We start from the raw sequence: 24,106 nt of genomic DNA, 5'->3' as shown, positions 1-24,106 counted from the left end.
ACTCGATAAACAGAACTGGAATCGATAAGCAGAAACGGACTCGATAAGAAGAATCTGAATCGATAAGCAGAATTGGACTGGATAAACAGAATCGATAAGCAGAACCGGACTCGATAAGCAGAACCGGAGAACCAGACTCGATAAGCAGAACCGGACTCGATAAGGAAAATCTGGACCGATAAGCAGAAAATTACTCGATAAGCGGAACTCGACTCGATAAGCAGAATCGATAAGCAGAACTGGACTCGATAAGCAGAACCAGAGAACCGGACTCGATAAGCAGAACCGGACTCGATAACCTGACTCGATAAGCAGAACTGGACTCGATAAGCGGAACCAGAGAATCGGACTCTATAAGCAGAACTGGAATCGATAACCTGACTCGATAAGCAGAACCGGACTCGATAAGCAGAATCGGACTTGATAAGCAGAACCGGAGAACCGGACTTGATAAGCAGAACTGGAATCGATAAGCAGAACTGAAAACGATAAGCAGAATCGATAAGCAGAACTGGAAATGATAAGCAGAATCGATAAGCAGAACCTGACTCGATAAGCAGAACCAGAATCGCTAAGCACAACTGGACTCGATAAGCAGAACTGGAAACGATAAGCAGAATCGATAAGCAGAACCAGAATCGCTAAGCACAACTGGACTCGATAAGCAGAACTGGAAACGATAAGCAGAATCGATAAGCAGAACTAGAAACGATAAGCAGAATCGATAAGCAGAACCTGACTCGATAAGCAGAACCAGAATCACTAAGCAGAACTGACTCGATAAGCAGAACCGGACTAGGGGGTGACACAGGAGTGGATTTTCAAACCTCTCCCGTCCCACTCCCACAAAAAAAATCTCGTCCCGTCCGAATCCCACAAAAAAACTGGGGGAAAATCCCATCCCGTTCCACTCCCGGAAGAATGACTCCCATTCCCTCCAACTCCCGTGTTTTTTTTGTTTTGTTTTTTTGGGGCCGAAATCTGTCAGTTACAGTAAAAATATAGTACAGATCACAGCGTGCCTATCTTAGTTGAATAAAAACCCAAAATGTAGTTTTTTGTTATTATATCGAACTGAAAGCCAGCTTATGCACAGTGTTGCACACACTATATTTCATGTAAATCATCCATGCTAACGCACGTTTTCTATTTGGAATGTATTTTGAAAGTAGTGAAAGTAGACATTTCACTCTCTTTAGATATATTTTTCAAAGACGGAGTTTCGAAGTTTCTCACTCAAGTTCACAGAGACCTAAAGCACATCCTGTTTGCTTTAAAGCGCAACATTGCGTTGTTATTCTGAGTGCACAGAAATTGAATCAATAAGCAGAAACGGACTCGATAAGTAGAATCAGACACGAAAAGAAGAATCAGAATATGAATCGATAAGCAGAATCGGACTCGACAAGCAGAACTGGACTCGATAAGCAGAACTGGACTCGATAAGCAGAATATGAATCGATAAGCAGAATCAGACTCGACAAGCAGAACTGGACTTGATCAGCAGAACTGGACTCGACAAGCAGAACTGGACTCGATAAGTAGAATCTTAATCGATAAGCAGAACCTGACTCGATAAGCAGAAGCGGACTCGACAAGCAGAACTGGACTCGATAAGCAGAACTGGACTCGATAAGCAGAATATGAATCGATAAGCAGAATCAGACTCGACAAGCAGAAATGGACTCGATCAGCAGAACTGGACTCGACAAGCAGAACTGGACTCGATAAGTAGAATCTTAATCGATAAGCAGAACCTGACTCGATAAGCAGAGGCGGACTCGATAAGCAGAACCGGACTCGATAAGCAGAATCTTAATCGATAAGCAGAACCTGACTCGATAAGCAGAAGCGGACTCGATAAGCAGAACTGAAATCGATAAGCAGAATTGGACTCGATAAGCAGAACCGGACTCGATAAGCAGAATCTGAATCGATAAGCAGAATCGGACCCGATAAGTAGAATCTTAATCGATAAGCAGAATCGGACTCGATAAGCAGAACGGGACTCGATAAGCAGAACTGGGTTCGATAAGCAGAACTGGGTTCGATAAGCAGAACTGGACTCGATATGCAGAATATGAATCGATAAGCAGAACTGGACTCGATAAGCAGAACTGGGTTCGATAAGCAGAACTGGACTCGATAAGCAGAATATGAATCGATAAGCAGAATCAGACTCGACAAGCAGAAATGGACTCGATCAGCAGAACTGGACTCGACAAGCAGAACTGGACTCGATAAGTAGAATCTTAATCGATAAGCAGAATCTGAATCGATAAGCAGAATCGGACCCGATAAGTAGAATCTTAATCAATAAGCAGAATCGGACTCGATAAGCAGAACGGGACTCGATAAGCAGAACTGGGTTCGATAAGCAGAACTGGGTTCGATAAGCAGAACTGGACTCGATATGCAGAATATGAATCGATAAGCAGAACTGGACTCGATAAGCAGAACTGGGTTCGATAAGCAGAACTGGACTCGATAAGCAGAATCAATAAGCAGAACCCGACTCGATAGGCAGAATCGGACTCAATAAGCAGAACAGGACTCGATAAGCAAAATTGGAATTGGAATGGATCAATTTCAAACCTGCACGGCGTCGGTCAGCATGCTGATGGCCTTCTCCTTCAGCGCATCCAGCGGGATCTCGGGGCTGAACAGGTGCTGCTCGCGCCGGCCACTGATGAAACACGGCGGGGCGAAGCTGAGTCGGGATTTGAGGGACGTGCTGAGGCCGACGCCCGGGGGCCGGTGGCGTCTGCAGCCGTCGGGGAAGAGCCGGATGCTGCGCGTCTCGCTGGTGACGGGGACGATGAACTCGCTGCTCATCATGCGGCGGGCGGCTCTGGCCGTCTCCAGGTGAACGCTGATCAGGACGTCGTAGAAGCCCTCACGCAGCAGCCCCGACAGGTACTGGTTATCAATAGTGTAGAGCAGCTGCGATTGGTCCAGGTGACTGCAGAGAGCGTGCGCCACCCGCGTGTTCCCGTGAGCACACAGAGCACAGTACAGCTTCAGCGTGTGATAGTGGAACTTACACAGCTCCGCCTGCTCCGACAGCTCCATGATGTCCACACACCTGCGGAACGAGCATTAACCATCAGCTCATGAACTTACAGATGCAGCATCAGTTATACACCTAATTAATATATGCATATTTATAAAAGTACTTAATTAAAAAAAACAATACATAACTAAAAATACTTAAAATACATCAAACTTTTATGTTAATAAATATCTTATAAATATCTGATGATGATAAAGATAAATTAAATGAACTTGATAGCATTATATTTGTAAATAATGTTTATAAATGATTTAATTTCAGTTAAATCTTAATTATTTATAAATATATACTATAAATGTATTTATATTTTTATAATAAAATAATAAATTAATAATACAAATGTATCAAATATAATTTTTATTTCAAAACAATTACATTTATAAATATAATACATAAAAATAATTTATTTCTAGACTAATTTTATTTCCATTTTAAAAATGAACTAAAATACATTGGATATATTATACTTATAAATATAAAAAAATATTAATTTAATGTAAATTAATTTTATTCATGAGTATAATGAACAAATAATTTATATTTCTAGATGTAGTTTATTTTAAAAATAAATAAAATGTATTATATTTAAACATTTAATTTTAATTATAAAAACTGAACTTCAATTTAAAAGTATTACCCTTATAAATGTATTTATTTTTTATTGAAAATATTCAATTAATTATATTCATAAATATAATACATAAATAATTTACATTTATAGATTTAATTGTAATGAAAAAAAATGTATTCAATTTTAATTTTTATTTAAAAATAAATGTAATTTCAATTAAATTTAAATGCATAATCCTTATAAATGTATTTATTTTTGTTGATTATATATTTATTAATTATATTTAAAATAGAATATAAATAATTTATTTTTATAAATGTATTTACTTTTATAAAAATATTATATTCACAGATATTGAAAAATTTGATTTGTTTTATTATTTTTAATATTTGTTTAATAAATATAATTTATAAATGTATTTATCATTAATAATATATAATAAATATAATTTGCATCTACAAATGTATTTAATTGTATTAATAAAAATTAAATTTACTTTTGTTTATTTATTTAATATGTAATAATTTATAATAATTTATAAGTTTATTAGTTTTCTAAATAAAATACGTGTCAATAATTTACACATTAGTTTTATTTGATTACTGATTTTTTTCATTCTTATTTTTAAGTCGCTGTAATGAAATGCGATGGGTTTATGTGCAGGCATGCACCGGTTCTCCTCGGGGATGTGTACAGCCAGCATCTGTAGCGCTTCCACACACTGCACCATCCATCCGTGTCTCTCGCTGACTCGAGCCGTCTCCACCTTCAGGAAGGTGTTGGGCATTCGGCTCCACAGCACCGAGTTAATGGTCTGGACGTCCAGTCGTGGAGGACACTGAGGAATGGGATTCTTGTGTTCGCTCTTGAAGATGGCCGACGAGATGGGCATGGCGTTCTGCAGATCCAGATCCAGTTAGTTTCTCTTATAATGACTAATATGACGGTATGAGGCTATGGGAACATGAGGATGTCCTCACCTTGATTTTGGCCAGCTCAAACTGGAAGAGACTGGAGCTCGTCGGCCGTACAAACACCGCAGGAAAGAGTTTTGTGCTGGGCTCCACCTGAACATCAGACTCAGTTCAGACATTACATAAATCACATCTGTGTTTGTGTTGTGATTCACTACATCAGCTGATGCTGTCTGATATGAGATCAGATGCTCTTTGTCATAGGTGTTTTATTTATCATTATAGTTATCACTATTGCTATATTTATTGTTATATTTAACATATTACTTACCATAGCTATCATTATAGTTATTGTAACAGTTGTAGATATTGTTATAATTATCATAATGGCTATACTTAGTGTTACATTTAACATTATAGTTATTGTTATAGATATTGTTACAGATATTGTTACGGTTATAGTTTTAGATATTGTTATAATTATTATTACGGCTATATTTAGTCTTACATATATCATTATAGTTATCGTAACCGTTAGATATTGTTATAATTATCACTATGGCTATATTTAGTGTTATATTTATCATTATAATTATAGATATTGTTACAGATATTGTTACTGATATAGTTATAGATATCATTATTGTTATCGTAGATACTGTTATAGTTATAGATATCATTATAGTTATTATGGCTACATTTATCATTACAGTTATTATAGTAATCATAATAGTTATTGTTACTGATATTGTTATTGTTATAACTATTTATTTCATTTATCATTATAGTTATTTTAGTTATGGTTATAGTTACAGATATTGTTACAGTTCTACATATTGTTATAGTCATCGTTATGGATTAATGAATTGTTAAAATTATCATTATAGTTATCATAGTTATTGTCATACTTCGAGTTATAGTTCTAGATATTGTTATAGTTATAGCTATATTTATTGTTACATTTATCATTAGTTAATTTTAGTTATTTAACATTAGTTATTTATGTATTTTTTTGTTATTATAGTTATTGTTTACTTACACATATTCTTATATTTGTAGCTATATTTATTGTTGTATTGTTAGAATTATATTATATATATATATATACACACAATACATTAATATATATTATAGTTATTGTTATAGTTAACAATATGGTAATAGTTATAGATATCTTTATAGTTATTGTTATGGCTATATTTACTATAACATCATTATAGTTATTATTGTAGTTATCGTTATTGTTATAAACATTGTTATAGTTATTGTAATATGAAGTGTGAAGAAGGCACCTGGTGTGATGTGGGAAGCTCTTTGTGAGTTATGGTTGGTTATAGTTATGGTTATAGTTATGGTAGTAGCTGACAGTACCTGGTATGAGGAGGGAAGCTCTTTGCCGTTGATGGTGAACGTTAACAGACCGGTGGCCAAATCGATGAGGCATCCGATCTCTAAATCCACGTTGCTGCGGCTGGACGCTTGTGCGGCGCCAGCAACGTCTCCACCCCACACCATGTAACAGTTACTCCTCTTCACACTGTAACATGTCACAGAGACGTCAGTGCGTCACATGACCCATCACAGCACATCACAGCTAACGGCGAGCGCTCACCTCTCGTGCACGCGCCCCCGCTCGTCCCCCAGCGTGACGGTCACCGTGCGGTTCTTGCTGAGGCTGAAGTGATTGCTGTAGTAATGGTAGTCAGGCGTGACCCAGCCGACCCACACACAGGACGGGTCCTGACCCGCGAATATCCGGACCGAATGATAGTACTGCGGGAGACAGACGCAGACGTCACATTATCGGCCAATTAGGGCTGGGCGGTATTTCAAGTTCAAGTTCGTTTTATTTGTATACCACATTTACAACAGACCAAAGTGCTTTACAGACGAGCAAGATTATAAAAACTAGTGGTCGACCGATAATGGTTTTTTGACAGCCGATGTCGATATCTTGGAAAGGAGGGTGGCCGGTATAAAGCCGATATAATTTTATGTATTTTAATTATATAAGAAATTTGAAATCATTTCAAAATGGATAAAAAAATAAATGTGTAAAATAAACATACTTTACATGACAAAGTATTTTTCACAAATAAATGTTTAATAAAAAATATAATTAAAAAGGAAGTAAACACTGTAAGCACTCAGTATTCTGGGAAGCTTGTGTGCATTGAGAATCATATTTTTTCAAATAAAGGCAAGGTAACACTCATTTTACATACAGCACACAGTGAAAATGACATGAATATGGCAATGGGCAAATGGATAAAGAGCAGCATAGTTTAAAGTTTTTTCGATCACGCGACTCCAGTGAAGCTAAACTCTCCTCTGTCCGTATTCAATTCCGACCATCACACAGAGAACACGCGATCATACACCATACAAATGCACACTTCACAGGATCTCACAGCTTGATTCGACTAAGTTTGCAAGGTTTCTGAAATTAAATGTTCATTAGTCATTCAGAGACTTGATGATATAAATGCATATTTGATGAATGCTGACGGCAAATGAGAAAGTATTATAATGTTTGCTTTTCTACTAATAATATAAAAGCAATCGTTATAATACTTTTTTGTATACATTTTAAATCCTTTGTTTAACAGCTCTATCTGATTATTAGACAGACTTCTATCCATATTAGACAGAACTATTAAACGACGACAGCGAACAAGAGGGAGAATGTGAGCCGTTTTCAGCTCAGTCAAAATAAACGTTGCTTTAGTTATTATAGTTACTGTTACACTTATAGTTATATTCATCATTATTCTGTTATAAATACTGTTATAGTTATCACTCTAGGTATCGTTGTTCTTGAAGTGAATGCACCTTAAATAATGACAGAATTTTCATTTCACTGGTGCTTTAAAAGAATTCAGAAAGCATTGACAATGAAAAACACAAATAAAAAGAATCTAAATTAAATATCAATAACCTTTATTCTCAGAACAGCCATAAAGAATAAACGGTTCTGGATGAGAAGAGGTTTCACTGCTGAACTTCATGACTTACTGTAGTGATGCTGCTGTAATCTGTCCTCCTGCCTTCATCCGAGTGTTTGGTGGACTTCACTGGATACCTTCAGAAACATTCACATGATAAACACACACTACTGATCAAACAAAGACAGACCTGTTCTCTGAAGGTCTCCAAAAGCCATTAAGAGCCTTCAGAATGACTGAATAACACGAATATCTTAAAGGAGTCATGACATGGATTTTTATTTTATTTTAATATGTTCCTTGAGGTTTACCCTATAATGTTAATAAAGTTTTTTTGCACATGGGAAAAATGTATTATTTTCAACCCTCATTCTGACCCTCTGTCTAAAATGACCTGTTTTAAGGGTCGTGTGCTTTAAGGCTTCTCAGTAATCGGCCACTGTTATGATTGGATAACGTCACTGCATAGGAAACACTATCAACGCCTCCTCGTTATTACATGTGAGTGTTTGACAACATGATCAAAATAAAACAGTAATTTCCAGACAAAGCATTACGAAATCATTTACTTACAGTTTGTGATGCAACTGCAGTCAGATCTAGTTCTGCTTCATCTTTCAACAAATGTTTCTTTGTGACTCTCCATGAAACTGTGCATCGTCTACAAAACAAAATGCTCCGAACAAACATAAAATCCTCTGACACGATCTGGAGTGCCATTAAAAATAAACTATCCACTTGTTCCTTACGCTGGGATCCTTCTGAAATCTGTACAAAGACGTGAACGAGCTGTTTAAACCAAACGCATCAAAGCAAACAATCTTTCACTGCATTTGTCCTGACGACAGACTCAAGTGAACACATCTGTTTACTGGATCCAGTGTAATTTCTATTTGCTTCTGACGTGACACTCAGCGTAATTAAGTGTCAGCCGTTAACGAGTGAATGCCAGTGGGTGGAGCCTATAGTTAGAAGATGACTATTGGTTGATGTCTTGCTCTGGAGGCGTGTTTATGCAAATGTTTGTGCCCTTGTGATGTCACCTTGTCCCTCAGATCCAAAACAAGCCGTTTTTGGAGCTTGATTAAATAAATGCTTTGTCTATAATGAGGAGGTGGTTTTAAGCTATGAAACTTGCAGGATGTTTTAATGGTACAAATACCTCTTATATGCCAAAAGATCAAGGCAAATTTGATTTCTCATGTCATGACCCTTTTAAAGAGATGAGCAGACTTCTTGAGGTCTGACCTGTGTTTAATCTTGAGCGGCTCGTCCTCACACAGGCCGTTGATGGGCGTGCAAGCGCTGCTCCTGAAGCAGGAGTGAAACTCCACCGGCATGCTGAGTCTGCAGAACACCATGTCAGCATTGCTGTTCTGAGCCCCGAACATCTTATGAGTGACCTTGAGACACGGCGGACCGTCCACCGTCCCGTCGATCCGGGTGACCTGCACATATGATGGGATTCAAACGCCGTGCATTCATAAGCTTTCTGCAGACTTTTCCAAGACTAATCAAAGAAAATTGACAAATGAAAATAGAAGGGAACACAATATGTGACCCTGCAGCACAAAAGCAGTCATCAGTAACACAGGTATATTTGTAAATATACCGTAAATATATCAAAACTTCATTTTTGATTAGTAATATGCATTGCTAAGAACTTCATTTGAACAACTTTAAAGGAGATTTTCTCAATATTTAGATTTTTTTGCTCCCTCAGATTCCAGATTTTCTAATAGTTGTATCTCAGACAAATATTGTCCGATCATAACAAACCATACATCAATGGAAAGATTATTTATTCAGCTTTCAGGTGATGTATAAATCTCAATTTTTAAAAAATGGACCTTTATGACTGGTTTTGTTGTCCAGGGTCACAAATGTTCTCGGTCTAGCGAGCACAGTGTTGTATTTGCAAGTTTGAAAATGCAGCTTCGTATGGATTTCCATTAATTTTTCACAAAACAACAGCTTAACTTCGATACTGTTTCTGTAACTTCTGATCACACTGCAAAAATATTGTTCTTCCTCAGTATTGTCTTGTTTTCCAGTACAAATGTCTAAAGATTCTTAAATCAAGATGCAAAATGACAGAAGATAAGAAGTCTTGCTTTCTCAGAAACTGATCAAAATCAGGTGAGTTTATGATTAAAACAAGAACAAATATCTGCCAATGGGCTGAGAAACATCTACTTAATTCAAAGGGAAAACAAGTTTTAACTCTCCACTGGCAGATATTTGTTCTTGTTTTAATTATAAGCTCACTTAATTTTTCAGAAAACAAAATATCTTCATATCTTCATTTTGCATCTCCAGTAAATATGTGTTGATTTTAGGATGTTTAGATATTAGTACTACACTGAGGAGAAGTTGTAGTTATTTTAGTTTTATTACCATGTCAGCATCTAAGGCTATACTCATGGCAAAACACGGAGTTGGAATAATTCAAGAGTTACATAAACACAAAGTAAAAACCACAAACACACAAAAATACAGCAGTTAAAATTATACAATTATATTTGTACTAGACTGAGAAAATTTGGTGTAGGAACAATTTCATTCAGAAATTGCTAGTAAATTTCACAAATAATTGCAAAGAAATGCTACGTAACATATTGGACTAATTGTGAAATTTAGAATTTAGAAAGACTGAAACTGCATAACTCATGCAGTAACCTTTGTTTTATTTACAAATTCATAAAATAATTTTTTACAGTGTATAAAGTGATACAAAAAGATAATTTTTGCAGTGTAATACCATGACTTTATGAATTTAAGACTTTGATTTAAGACGTTTGTAAGGTCTTATTTTGTGGAATTAAGACTTTTAAAGACTATTTTATAGCCACACAAACCCTGAAACAGGACCAGCACAGAAACCAAACAGATGCATTCATATTGATCTGGAAGGTTTCCATCCGAATCGATACGAATGACTCTGTGAGGTCCTGGAGGAGCCAGAACAGCTCTTTCAGGAACAAAAGCGGTTCATTAAGCTTCGACTGCAATGATAATCACCGCGATGTGATGGTGGTCTTTGGGCACGTTGCAGAAGGTGGGCAGGCGTTTGCTGAACCACATGGTCACCTCGCGGTTCATGTTGACAGCGAAGGGCTCGAAGCCCTCCTGCAGACCACACATGGTGTAGAACTTAAACGTGCTGGCGTCCTTCCCCAGATTCATACGGCCCACCTGAGACAGACCCAAACTACAGACCGGGATGAAACCTGGAGGACAGAGAGGCCGAAAACCATCACAATATGCATCAAATTATCCAGACACTACATCACAGTTCTGATGCTATTCAGTCAGTGCTTCACAAAATAAAATGAGAACAAGATTAAAGATCCCATGAAATCACCAGACAAGTGCAGTTTCACTCCTGTGTTGATGCATTTCCTTCTAAAAACAGGAAGTTGGGGCAAGAAAAATGACAATATCATCAATACTTTGGCTTGTTTCTCTGATAGTGCAGTATTTAGGTCGTCAAAAAGAGCATGTCAATATCTTTTATGTTGTGTCTACGCTAATTTGGAGATTCAGTGTGAAAATATACACTGCCGCTCAGAAGTTTGGGATCAGTAAGATTTTTAATGTTTTTTAAAGAAGTTTCTTCTGCTCATCAAAGCTGTATCTATTTGATTAACAAAAAAATACAGAAAACAAAATGTTATTTTGTGAAATATTATTGCAATTTAAAATAACAGTTTTCTTTTTTGATGTACTTTAAAATGTAATTTATTTCTGTGATCTGCAGCTGTATTTCCAGCATCATTACTCCAGTCTTCAGTGTCACATGATCTTCAGAAATCATTATAATATACTGATTTAAAATCAATGTTGGAAATGTTCATTTTCTATTTTTGGGGACCTGCGATATTTTTTTTTAGGATTCTCTGATTAATAAAAAGTTAAAAAGAACAGCATTTATTTAAAAAAGAAATGTGTTACAATATACAATTCTATTCAAAAGTCTGGGGTCAGCACATTTTTTCTTTCTTTTTTTAAAGAAATGAATACTTTTATTCAGGAGGGATGTGTTAAATGAATAAAAAGTCATAGTAAAGACTTGCATTGTTAGAAAAGAACTATTTTCTAAGCAGCAAAGGTTTGTTTTCAGGGTCACTAAGGAACTCAAATCAGTGTTGTGTATGTATTCATATAATTGTGTTTTAGATGGATGTGTTGCATTTATATTTGATTTTTATTTTTTATTCTGATTCTGATCAACTACAGGTGTTTAAAACTTGTGCTCTTTGAATAAAGCTGGACTTGACTAACCGTCTTCGATGTCAAAGTCAGCGAAGCACAGCTCAGAGCCCTTGTTGGTGATCAGGATTTCTCCATTCAGGGTGAAGATCATGGATTTGTCCTCCAAGTTAATCATACAACCCACAACGTCCCCAGTGTGCCAGCAGCGGCCGAACAGACGACTGCCCATGTGGAGCCGATGACCCTGAGAAACACAGAACATCCTCAACACAAGCTTTAATGTGCTTTGTATGTTTGTTTATTATTGCTTTGGCATTAGTGGATGCTGCAGTGTTTCTGGACTCACCCGATGGCCGTCGAACACATAGGCCTGGTCATCCATGCCCAGCTCCAGGTCAGGTTTGCAGCCGGGCCGAGCCCAACCCACTCGCATGTCTCCACCCGTCACCGCCTCGAACTCGAAATACCAGCGGCCCGTCTTCACCGCATACGTGCGCTCCACGCGGAAGAAACGGATCTTATCGATGCTCGGCCTCTCCACCACGTGACCTGAGGACAGAAACCCATCGGAGACTCACCAACACACAGAACACTATATACTGAACAAAACTAACACTACTGCAACATCCAAACCTAAAGTGTGTGCTGCTCTTTTACGGTTCTTCTACTCAGGTCGGGTTTTAGCCCATTGAATCAGGAAAAAACCCACCAATTATACATATTTTCTTTCATGTTCCCCATTATTTAATGCATATATTTTATCAATATATTATGTAGCTGTTATTCATTTGCATATCTGCTGTAAACAGCGCTAGTCAGCACTAGTTAGTGTACTACTGTCCAAATATCATAGCAGATTTTTATTTTTGATAGCTTGACATCAACATGTGACAGCAAGTTCTGGAATAAAACTATAAAAGAAAAACAATCTTTTAGCTTGTTAATAATATGGAATGCTAAAGCTGTCAAAATAAATAAAATCATAAATTTACAAAGAAATGTAAAATAATACATGCATAAATAAATGTACAAAGAAATGTCAAACAAATAAATAAATGCATAAATATGCAAATGTTCAAAACAAAAATCATGCATACATATGGATTTGTATATTTATGCATTTATTCATTTTTGCTTTAATTTCTTTGCATATTTATTTTATGTATTTATTTATTTTTGTTTTTATTTCTTTGTATATTTATGTGTTTATTTTAGTTCTTTGACACTTGTATATTTATTCATGTATTTTTTCAATTTTGTCTTACATTTCTATATATATTTATCCTTTAAGTTTTATTGTTATTCTTGTGTTTATTATTAATTATTAATATCAGATGAAATGTCAAACAAATAAATGCATAAATAAATATGTAAATGTACAAAACAAAAATAATGCATAAATAAATATGCAGAGAAATGTAATAAATAAATAAATATTTTATTTGCTTTGTATATTTATTTATTATTGCTTGGCATTCCATATGTTAGCTGAACTTTTGATGCTACTTCTTGTTCTGATTTGATTCACTGACTGATCAGTAAGTGTTGAGTTACCTCTGGGAGCCTGAGTAGTGTTCATCTATATGATCTCAATTACTGAGAGCTTCTTTAAAACCCTCCATCAATGCTCTGATTACACTTCAGAAAACCAGCCAGTGAATGAAGCAGAGAATTAATTCAATCAGAAGCAGAGAAAACACACACTGAGATCTGAGCTCAACAAACCGTTCCTACTCATTAAACTACATTAATTCACTCCCTAAACTCCACTAAAACACTGATGAAGGTAATTAACCCTTGACTAACAAGAGATCACACACCAAAGAAGCTGATTCTAACAAAACATTTACAAACCCAATTCCAAAAAAGTTGGGACACTGTACAAATTACGAATAAAAAAGGAATGCAATAATTTACAAATCTCATAAACTTATATTTTATTCACAATAGAATATAGATAGCATATCAAATGTTGAAAGTGAGACATTTTGAAATGTCATGCCAAATATTGGCTCATTGTGGATTTCATGAGAGCTACACATTCCAAAAAAGTTGGGACAGGTAGCAATAAGAGGCCGGAAAAGTTAAATGTACATATAAGGAACAGCTGGTGGACCAATTTGCAACTTATTAGGTCAATTGGCAACATGATTGGGTATAAAAAGAACCTCTCAGAGTGGCAGTGTCTCTCAGAAGTCAAGATGGCAAGAGGATCACCAATTCCCCCAATGCTTCGGCGAAAAATAGTGGAGCAATATCAGAAAGGAGTTTCTCAGAGAAAAATTGCAAAGAGTTTGAAGTTATCATCATCTACAGTGCATAATATCATCCAAAGATTCAGAGAATCTAGAACAATCTCCGTGCGTAAGGGTCAAGGCCGGAAAACCATACTGGATGCCCGTGATCTTCGGGCAGAGGTGGGGGACTCGAGTCACATGACTTGACTCGAGTCTGACTCGAGTCACAATTTTCAGGACTTGCGACTTGCTTGATTAAAGTATGAAAATGACTTGACTTCACTTTGACTTGAAAGCAAGTGACTTGAGACTTGACTTGACTTGAAGTGGAAGACTCGACAATGACTTGAATTTATAATAAACAAACAGCAATAAAATTCGTTTTAAAAAATATTGTGGAATCAGTGACGTCAGCACCAATCAGCGTCTGTGCATTTAACGCTGCACAATTGAAACTGCGCCAAACAGTAGTCAAGCTCCACAAATAGTCTCGTTTGGCTATAAGGACTTTGAACTGGACCGTGCCAATAAAAAAAGATTTGCCAGATGCAGAGTATGCAAGCAAGAATATCCGACACGACAACCACAACGTCAAATTTTATCCGACATTTCCACAAGGTCATAGTACATAGTCAGTAACGATTAATCTAATTAATTAATAATTTATGTTTGTCATAATTTGGCCTTGGTTGCATATTATATTTTATTTTGTCTTATTAGATGTGATCATTAACATCATTGATATGTCTTGTAGATGTGGGGAATTTGACTATAACAGTGGCGTAGCCTGAATTTTAATGTTGAGGGGCATCTTAAAATGAGCGGGCATGTAACGTAGGCTATAATTCAATATTAAATGTGCGCATTTTCAAGTGTTTGTGTGGACTGCGTGTGGAAGCTGAATAGCAGTTCGCTTATACTGCATGACAGGCTAACATGGAGGCGCTGGTGTGATCAATTGCACTTAAAAAGTTTTTTTTTTTTGGACATACAGACAAGAATAATTACATCGTTTGAATCTGTTAAGTGTCTACTTTGTGTGTGTGTGTGTGTGTGTGTGTGTACACTCACAATAACAACAAAATGTTGTGCACTGTAAAATAATGAAAATAAACCAAACAGGATAAATATAGAACGTGAAATGTTTTTATAATGAACCAGTTCAAATAGAAAACAAATATTCTCAGATTATATAATCAGTATGAAACGTGTATATTACGTGTCCATCGCAGAGATGACGAGTAGCGCGTTAACGCATGCTATTAATTATTTTCAGATCTCGTTAAAAATATTTAACCTAGGGGCGGGGCTAGGGTTGGCCACCCCATTCGCAACTGCTGCCTCTGTCTCAGTAGGTCTCTTTTTTTCTTGCAAAGGATTGCGTTTATTTAGATGCAGAATGTCTTTATGACCACATCAAACGGGAGAAGTTTCAGACAGGTGCTCTATACGTCGCCTCCACGCCAGACGCGAGTCAAACAAGCGCGTAAAAGATACTGTGCTCGTAGCGCGCACTCTTCAAATACACGCACAAAGGTGCCGGTGCGCGCTGTAGCCTATATCATTTCATATCATACAGCAAAAGAAACTACGTGCATGCAATGTCGTAGTTATGCCGTCAGTTAAGGCATGAAGTTACCAAAAAGGCGATTAAAGCTGCCTTAAACTGTGTGCATGCATGCAATAGCCTACGTTATATATGCGTCACATTTAAGTACATGTCTCTGAAATGGTTTTAAAAACTGTCCTGAGGCACCCTAGCACTGTCTCCCTCATCTAAAATACCCAATTCAACTCATCCGCTCATTAGTTGAGACTTTCAGACCTGAAGTGAGTCAGAAAATGTAAAGAGATTTGTGAGAAAATAAGATGCAGATCCCCATCACCTTCAGCAGCAGCAGCTTTTAAAGCAATAGCAGGCAAATAAGTTAATAACCAGCTGCTGTGATGTCTATTAATCCAAGAACAAAAGAAAAAAGAGCAAATCAATAACTTTTATAGTTTTAAGGGGTTCATCTTTAATTTAGAATTTAGTGTTTGGTAAGTATTCATTTTCTGTATATTTCTGCTGAAGGGCACAGCTAGCTAAATATGTCATTTATTATAATGGGTTCGTGTGAAGATTGTTTTAAGTTCACTTAAATTAGACGTTAAGTCTAATAAATGTTAAAATTGATAGCTCTCAATTATACTGTAACGCTGAATGGCTACAGTCAATGGTTAAATATTCAGGGGAAAAAAATATTTTATAGAGACATCAGTATTGATATCAGTGATGCTGGCCTTCAATCATAAAAAAGATACCATTAAAGAAATATTAAAAATATACTGTCTTTATGTTGTTTGTACAGTGTACATGTGAAGATTGTTTAAAAACTTTAATGTTAGGTGGGGTTAAGCGTGATTAATCACGATTAATTTTAGAAAAATGTGCGATTAATTAGTTATTTGTTTTAATCCAGTGACAGCACTTATATATATATATATATATATATATATATATATATATAGCTTAGTGCTAACATCTTGGCAAACCTTATTTTCTGTAAATGCAACACATTTTAGACAGTTTCAATTAAACTGAATTAGACAGATTGGATTATACATCTTAGATTGGATTTTAAAAGTTTTGTGTAAGCAACACAATTTTATTTTCAGATATTAATGTAGCACACATATGCATATAATTCATATATAGCAAATGTATAATGAATAAGATACATAATATATGTATACAAGTTAATCTTTTCTGTGCAAAAATAAATATGTAACGAAAAAATTAACCTCTATTTATTTTAGTACTGTGACTTGACTTGACTTGAAACTTATCACGACTCGACTTGACTTGCTTAGGGTGAACCCTTGACTTGACTTGACTTGCTTGATTTGTCTGAACTGTGACTTGAGACTTGACTCGAGACTTGATGGTTAAGACTTGAGACTTGCTTGGACTTGACCATGTGTGACTTGTCCCCACCTCTGTCTTCGGGCCCTTAGACGGCACTGCATCACATACAGGAATGCTACTGTAATGGAAATCACGGCATGGGCTCAGGAATACTTCCAGAAAACAGTGTCGGTGAACACAATCCACCGTGCCATTCGCTGTTGCTGGCTAAAACTCTATAGGTCAAAAAAGAAGCCATATCTAAACATGATCCAGAAGCGCAGGTGTTTTCTCTGGGCCAAGGCTTATTTAAAATGCACTGTGGCAAAGTGGAAAACTGTTCTGTGGTCAGACGAATCAAAATTTGAAGTTATTTTTGGAAAACTGGGACGCCATGTCATCCGGACTAAAGAGGACAAGGACAACACAAGTTGTTATCAGCGCTCAGTTCAGAAGCCTGCATCTCTGATGGTATGGGGTTGCATGAGTGCATGTGGCATGGGCAGCTTACACATCTGGAAAGGCACCATCAATGCTGAAAGGTATATCCATGTTCTAGAACAACATATGCTCCCATCCAGACGTTGTCTCTTTCAGGGAAGACCTTGCATTTTCCAACATGACAATGCCAGACCACATACTGCATCAATTACAACATCATGGCTGCGTAGAAGGAGGATCCGGGTACTGAAATGGCCAGCCTGCAGTCCAGATCTTTCACCCATAGAAAACATTTGGCGCATCATAAAGAGGAAGATGCGACAAAGAAGACCTAAGACAGTTGAGCAACTAGAAGCCTGTATTAGACAAGAATGGAACAACATTCCTATTCCTAAACTTGAGCAACTTGTCTCCTCAGTCCCCAGACGTTTGCAGACTGTTATAAAAAGAAGAGGGGATGCCACACAGTGGTAAACATGGCCTTGTCCCAACTTTATTGAGATGTGTTGATGCCATGAAATTTAAAATAAACTTATTTTTCCCTTAAAATGATACATTTTCTCAGTTTAAACATTTGATATGTCATCTATGTTGTATTCTGAATAAAATATTGAAATTTGAAACTTCCACATCATTGCATTCTGTTTTTATTCACAATTTGTACAGTGTCCCAACTTTTTTGGAATCGGGTTTGTAATTTTCATTTAATTTCAGAAAGCATAAAACAATAAAAAACACTAATAAAAACAATACACAGAAAGATAACAAAAGAGATTTAAACCGATGAATCAATCAAGAGCTATCTGAAAAACAAATGGAAAAAATTTAACACCTGAAAGAAAAAAAAAGTAAGAAGCTTTAAGTAATAAAAAGTTCCAGATTTTTAGGACTAAATTTGCTTCATCTGATAATAATAAATAATAAACGCAAGAATAACAATAAAACCTAAAGAAATTAAAAATATATTAATGAAAAGGTGAAAAAAATTTGAAGTAATAAAAAGATCCAGATTTTTAGGACATAATAGTTTATTATTAATTATGATAATCTGAAAAAATAAGTAATTGAGAAATGAAAGAAAATGAAAGAAAAAAATGGAAAAGAATAAGAAAAACATCTGAAAAAAATAACAATCTGAGAAGTAAAAATTAAATAAATAAATAAATAAAATAAAAAAAATTCCACAAAAAAAAACCAGGATTAAAAATAAATATGAAAAAAGCTGAGAAGTAATTGAGAAGTGAAAATTAAAAAATCTGAAGAAAAAAAGAGAAAATCTTAAAAGTATATTAAGAAAAGAAGTAACTGATAAATAAAAATAAAATCATTTGAGATGTAAGAAAATCCCAAAATGTGAAGTACTTCAGAAGTAATATAAAGATCCAGATTTGCGTGATATAAAGTCTGATTATTTGTCATGTGTAAAGCGTGCAGACACTGAAGTTCTCACCGGCGTCCTGGTCGGGCGGCTCCACGTTGTATCCGTATCCGATCAGCGTGCGAAGGGCTTCCCGAAGGCTGTCGTGGTTTGATTTCTTGGTGCGCTCGTCGAGTAAAGCGTACGGAACCAGACGAGGGTTTCTCTTGCTCTTCACATCCTGCAGAGAGAGATGCTGTGATTGGCTCAGAGCGAACACACCGCAGGCTGCCTGCGTTCCGATTGGACGCTCCAGCTAATTGAGGAATTAATGGGCCGTTTGTCTTGATTACGAGGCAAACGCTGCGTATCCCAGCATGCTCTCTCACCTGCTGGATGCCGTAGGTCCAGCCCTGTTTGATGCGGTCTTTGGCCCAGACGTTGTGAGCGTTTTCTGACAGTTTGTCCACCAGCAGCTCTTGAGCGGAGCTCAGTTTGACGTCAGACAGATCCAGCGGCGTCGGCTTATAGCCGTTAGACATCATATAACTGCACAAAACACGCTAATGAAACAACAACAGTCTAGTGCCCTTACCTTCCAGTTCACTACACTCATAATGAGCCTAAACGAGCATTTATCATCATATTAACCAGCTGGAAAATCACTGCAACTTACATCAGCGACAAAAGAAGGGTTATTATTATCATTAACATTTATTAATAACATTTTTGGTAACTGAAATAAAGCTGAAACAAAATGTAAATATTAGAGGAATAATGTACACTAAACAACAATAATGTGTGATGCATTGGTTGAAGCACTGGTTAAAAATAAAACTTGAATAAAATATTTTAAAAAACAAACTACTAATCACACCAGCACATAACGAAGTTACTAAAAACTGCTAAAATTAAAACAAAAACTTTAAATATAAAAATAAAGTCAATTCTAAATATTAATAAAATTTGTATAAATAATACTAAAATTACACTGACTGAAGAACTAAAATTACTAATTGGAAACAATTAAAAATTAACTATAGCTAAAATAAAAAATAAACCCAAACAGTTATATTTAAAAACAAACAAAAACTAATACAAATTACAAAAACACAATGAAATAACTCAAAATTAAAATTAAAACTGAAGACAAAAATAAAATCTAATTCAAAATAGTAATACATTATAAAAGTATAAAAATACTAATAAAATAACACTGATTGAAGCACTAAAATTACTAACTGGAAATAAAAACAAAAATAATAATGTAAATGTAACTTCATTTGCAATATTTAAAATAAATAAATAAAAGTACAAAAATGAAACCAAAATAAAAAATTAAACTAAAATAAAAAAAGCTGTGGACCGTTAACACGCACTTCTTAGGGAGTTTGACCTTCTTCAGCTCCTCCTCAGCGTTGACCTTCACCTGCACCACATGACAACCCAGCGCCAGCAGAGTCCTGAAACACACACACACACACACACACACAGACACACGCGCAGACAGACACACACACGCGCAGACACACAGACACACACAGACACACACACGCGCAGACACACAGACACACACAGACACACGCACAGACAGACACACACACACACAGACACACACACACACACACACACACACACACACACACGCGCAGACACGCACAGACACACACACACACACACAGACACATACACACACAGACACATACACACACACACACACAGACACACGCGCAGACACGCACAGACACGCACACACACGCGCACACACAGACACACACTCGTGAGCGCTGCAGTAGAGATGTGTGACTCCAGCCAACCATAAACCATGAGACAACACTGCCGTATCAGCAGAGAAGATTGAAAGAGCGCATCGTTAGAGCTTAACGAAGGTCTGGCCAAACTTATATGAAGGTTAATGATGTGGTTATGAACACTATAACACGTCTCAAATCACAAACACTAATAACGCAGCCTTGCTGCTAAAAGTAGCAGTAGTTAGATAGCAGTTAATTAACTGTTTATTTAGAAAAACAGAAAGAATTATAAAGAAATTAAAATGAATTAAAAATTTGAAAATTTGGAGTTGAAATGTTGAAACATTTCTCTCTTAAATGAGACAGACACTATGTACATAAAGTTTTTAAAATAGATTAGACCCTTTATAATTATTGGGAATTTAATGTCAAATTTATTTATATACCACCATTAAAATAAATTGATCAAAGCATGTTATAACAGAACAAACCCTAAAACACTAAGAGAATACAAATCACTTATAACACAGAATAAGATTTGTAAATATATGAATGTGAATAAATAAGAGTAAATAAGTTAATAAAATAAATAAGCAATAAATTAACAAACAAATAATTATGTAAATAAGTAAATAAGTTACTTGAATTTTAAAGTTTTTGTCATTATTATTGATTTTTTTAATATGCCCAGGTAGTTTTCATTAATTTTTATTTCAGTTATTTAGTACATCAAGTATAACAAAAAACCAAACAAGTATTAAAATAAATATCAATATGTAAATAAATTAGTGCCGTCAAACGATTAAACGCAACCAAAATAAAAGTTTGTGTTTACATAATATATATGTGTGATGTGTATATTTATTATGTTTATATAAATACACACACATGCATGTCATATTTATATATTAAATATATTTATATATAATATAAATTATATGAATATAAATATAGACATGTAAATACATGTAAACATTTTGAAAATATATACTGTATGTGAGTGTAATTATATATACATAAATATACACAGTACACACATATATTATGTAAACAAAAACTTTTATTTTGGATGTGATTTATCGGGATTAATCATTTGACATCACTAATATAAATAAATAAATAAGTAAATAAAAGCTTGCCAAAAAGGTTCACAACAGTAAATTAACTCTTTATTTAGAAAACAGAAAGAATTAAAGATAAAACACCTCTTAAAATGAGAAAGAGACACAATATAAATTAATAGAGCATTTATAATAATTGCGTGGCTTTTTTCAAAGCATGTTTGGGGCCAGTTTTACTAACAGCTTGCGCCAGTGCAACCATTAAAATAGTACTGTCAGGGTTTACTAAAGACACGCAGTGAAGAATTAGCGCTGAAAAGGCATGGACACAGTTATTTTTGTGCCTGACCTTATTGAATATGCATTTGTAGGTGTTTCCCTTTCAGATGCAAAAGTTATGGGAGGAGAGTATTAACATGAATCACGCAAGGAGATTTACTAACGTTTGCGCTCGTCAAATTACTGGCATTTGCGTATGGCGTTATTTTACTGCCAAATGTCGAGAGCGCATTTTTGTAGCGTGAAAGTAGATTAATATAATGTGCAAGCGTGAAGAGGGAACTGATCCTGGAATTTCTCTACAATTTAATAATATTTAGTCATATCAGATGTATATTAGAAATGGCTAGGAATCGGGTGTTTGGATGATTTATGAAAAAAAAAAAAAAACGTAGTTTGTCTAAACGTTTGGTCAAACCCCTCTGAGCGATTTATCTAAACAAACAAACAAAAGAGTATATGATTCTTAAAGTTCATGTGGCCATACATGTATTGTGTACTTGGGATGAAATATATATATATATATATAGGAAGATTAATTATTTTAAGCGTATATCCGAGAGCGCGCGTCCGGTTTTGTGCGAGAGCAAAGGAAATCCGTGCGAGCGGGGAGATTCGCGCTCGTGCATTATATTAATCTACTTTTGCGCTACAAAAATCTCGACATTTAGCAATAAAATAACGCCATATTTGCCCTATTATTTAACCCCCAAATAAAGCACGTCTTAAACTATTTTGCGCTTGAAATGGCTGCAATTATTGTTGCAGAGAACAGAGAGAAGGGTAGAAGGCAGAGGGTTTTTCCACACGCATTAATTTATTTTGAATGCCAGAAGAACACATTATCCGAACATATTGTTTGCCAAGCCATGTTATTTTTTAATTTGCTTCAGGAAATAAAAGATGACTTTGAACCCTCAACTAGGAGTCACACAATACCAGCTCTATCAAAACTTCTAGCAAACCTTTATTGTTTGGCCTCCGGTTCGTTTCAACGTACTATGGCTTATTTATTTTAGGGGTGGCTCGATACCACTTTTTCAGAACCGATACCGATCCGATACCAAAAAATTCTGAGTATCTGCCGATACCGATATCGATCCGATACCAAAAATTCTGAGTATCTGCCGATACCGATATCGATCCGATACCAAAAATTCTGAGTATCTGCCGATATCGATATCGATCCGATACCTGGGCAGTTTTTTTAAAATCAGTGTTTAATTTTTATACCTCAATGTGTGTTGACCTGATCATGACTGTTTTTGTGTTACACAAAATCTACTAAATATAGACAACTTTATTGTAAAGAAAAACAACAAATGAATGCATATATAATTATAATCTATGACAGAAATACTATTATAAACTAGGTTAGTGGATAATTCAATATAGCAAAAGTTACTCTAGAAAAATCATGAGTGCACAATTTTATAGTGGGGAAAAAACATTATTTTACAAATAAAATAAAAATAAAACAAGTGAATAAGTGTAGGACAAAATCTAAAATGATAATGTAAAATGATATACATTGCTCTTTGTATTGTTTTAAAATACATTCATGAAAAACAAGTAATATATTTATGTGTAAATATATATACTGTAAAATTAAAAGACATTTCTTTTAAATGTATAGCACAGTAATGAGGCAGACACATATGATAGATAAGACGAACAAGAAAGGCTATTAATAAGCTTTCATTGCGCAAAAGTATTATAATACGAAAGGCTCCAAATACAGAGCGGCACAAAGCACTTATACACATCCCGTCACAGAATGATGTGCTTGAAGCAACACAGAGTCTCAGCGCTCCGCATAGAAAGGTTCAAAGCACAAAGTGAAGAGATACTGATGCGTAGTGTATTAAATCTGTGCGATAGTTTATTGAGCTTAACAGTTTTAAATTTCATTTACTGTGCTCGTTAAGAACATAGTGCTCTCTAGTCTCTAGATTTTGAAAACAGCACGAAGATAAAGTCCTGCAAGATAAAGTCCTTTTATGCAAAACCATTTATCTTTATTTGCAGATCAAGTATAATATTAGGAGCATTTAATAATCATGCAGAGAGTTTTATCGTCTTGACTCGTAACCGAACGCGACACGCAGTCTGAACGCTGAATGGAGGATGACGAACAGCCGCAGCGGAGAGAAGAGTTTACGTGAACTTGACTTAAATATTCATCTGTACCTCACATTAATCTATGTAACGGCTTCAGAACACTTAAAGGAAACTTTATGGTGTTTTATCATGTGTTTGTGGCTTTTGTGGGGCTTAACAATAACACAATAATATATGCACAATACCGGATTTGGATGGGTCTCGTCTGACCGATACTCCGATAAACCGATAAAGAGTCTTTATACTGCGCA

General features: G+C 35.5%; 1 protein-coding gene across 1 annotated transcript in view; it reads right to left on the bottom strand.

The window, feature by feature from the left end:
• Nucleotides 1–24,106, bottom strand: part of LOC306850645 (ryanodine receptor 3) — a 174,514-nt gene that overhangs the window by 94,913 nt on the left and 55,495 nt on the right. Inside the window, 13 exon segments of the mRNA XM_079386378.1 lie at nucleotides 2,596–3,085; nucleotides 4,316–4,542; nucleotides 4,625–4,711; nucleotides 5,930–6,095; nucleotides 6,171–6,331; nucleotides 7,574–7,640; nucleotides 8,752–8,951; nucleotides 10,525–10,733; nucleotides 11,788–11,962; nucleotides 12,065–12,267; nucleotides 18,734–18,881; nucleotides 19,030–19,189; nucleotides 20,020–20,103. Coding sequence (XP_079242504.1) covers nucleotides 2,596–3,085; nucleotides 4,316–4,542; nucleotides 4,625–4,711; nucleotides 5,930–6,095; nucleotides 6,171–6,331; nucleotides 7,574–7,640; nucleotides 8,752–8,951; nucleotides 10,525–10,733; nucleotides 11,788–11,962; nucleotides 12,065–12,267; nucleotides 18,734–18,881; nucleotides 19,030–19,189; nucleotides 20,020–20,103 — 2,377 coding nt within the window.

Source organism: Barbus barbus, assembly GCF_936440315.1.
Source record: "Barbus barbus genome assembly, chromosome: 30".
NCBI classification, from domain to species: Eukaryota; Metazoa; Chordata; class Actinopteri; order Cypriniformes; family Cyprinidae; genus Barbus; species Barbus barbus.
Note: the sequence above shows the minus strand (reverse complement) of the source record. Positions and strands in the feature narration are given on the sequence as shown.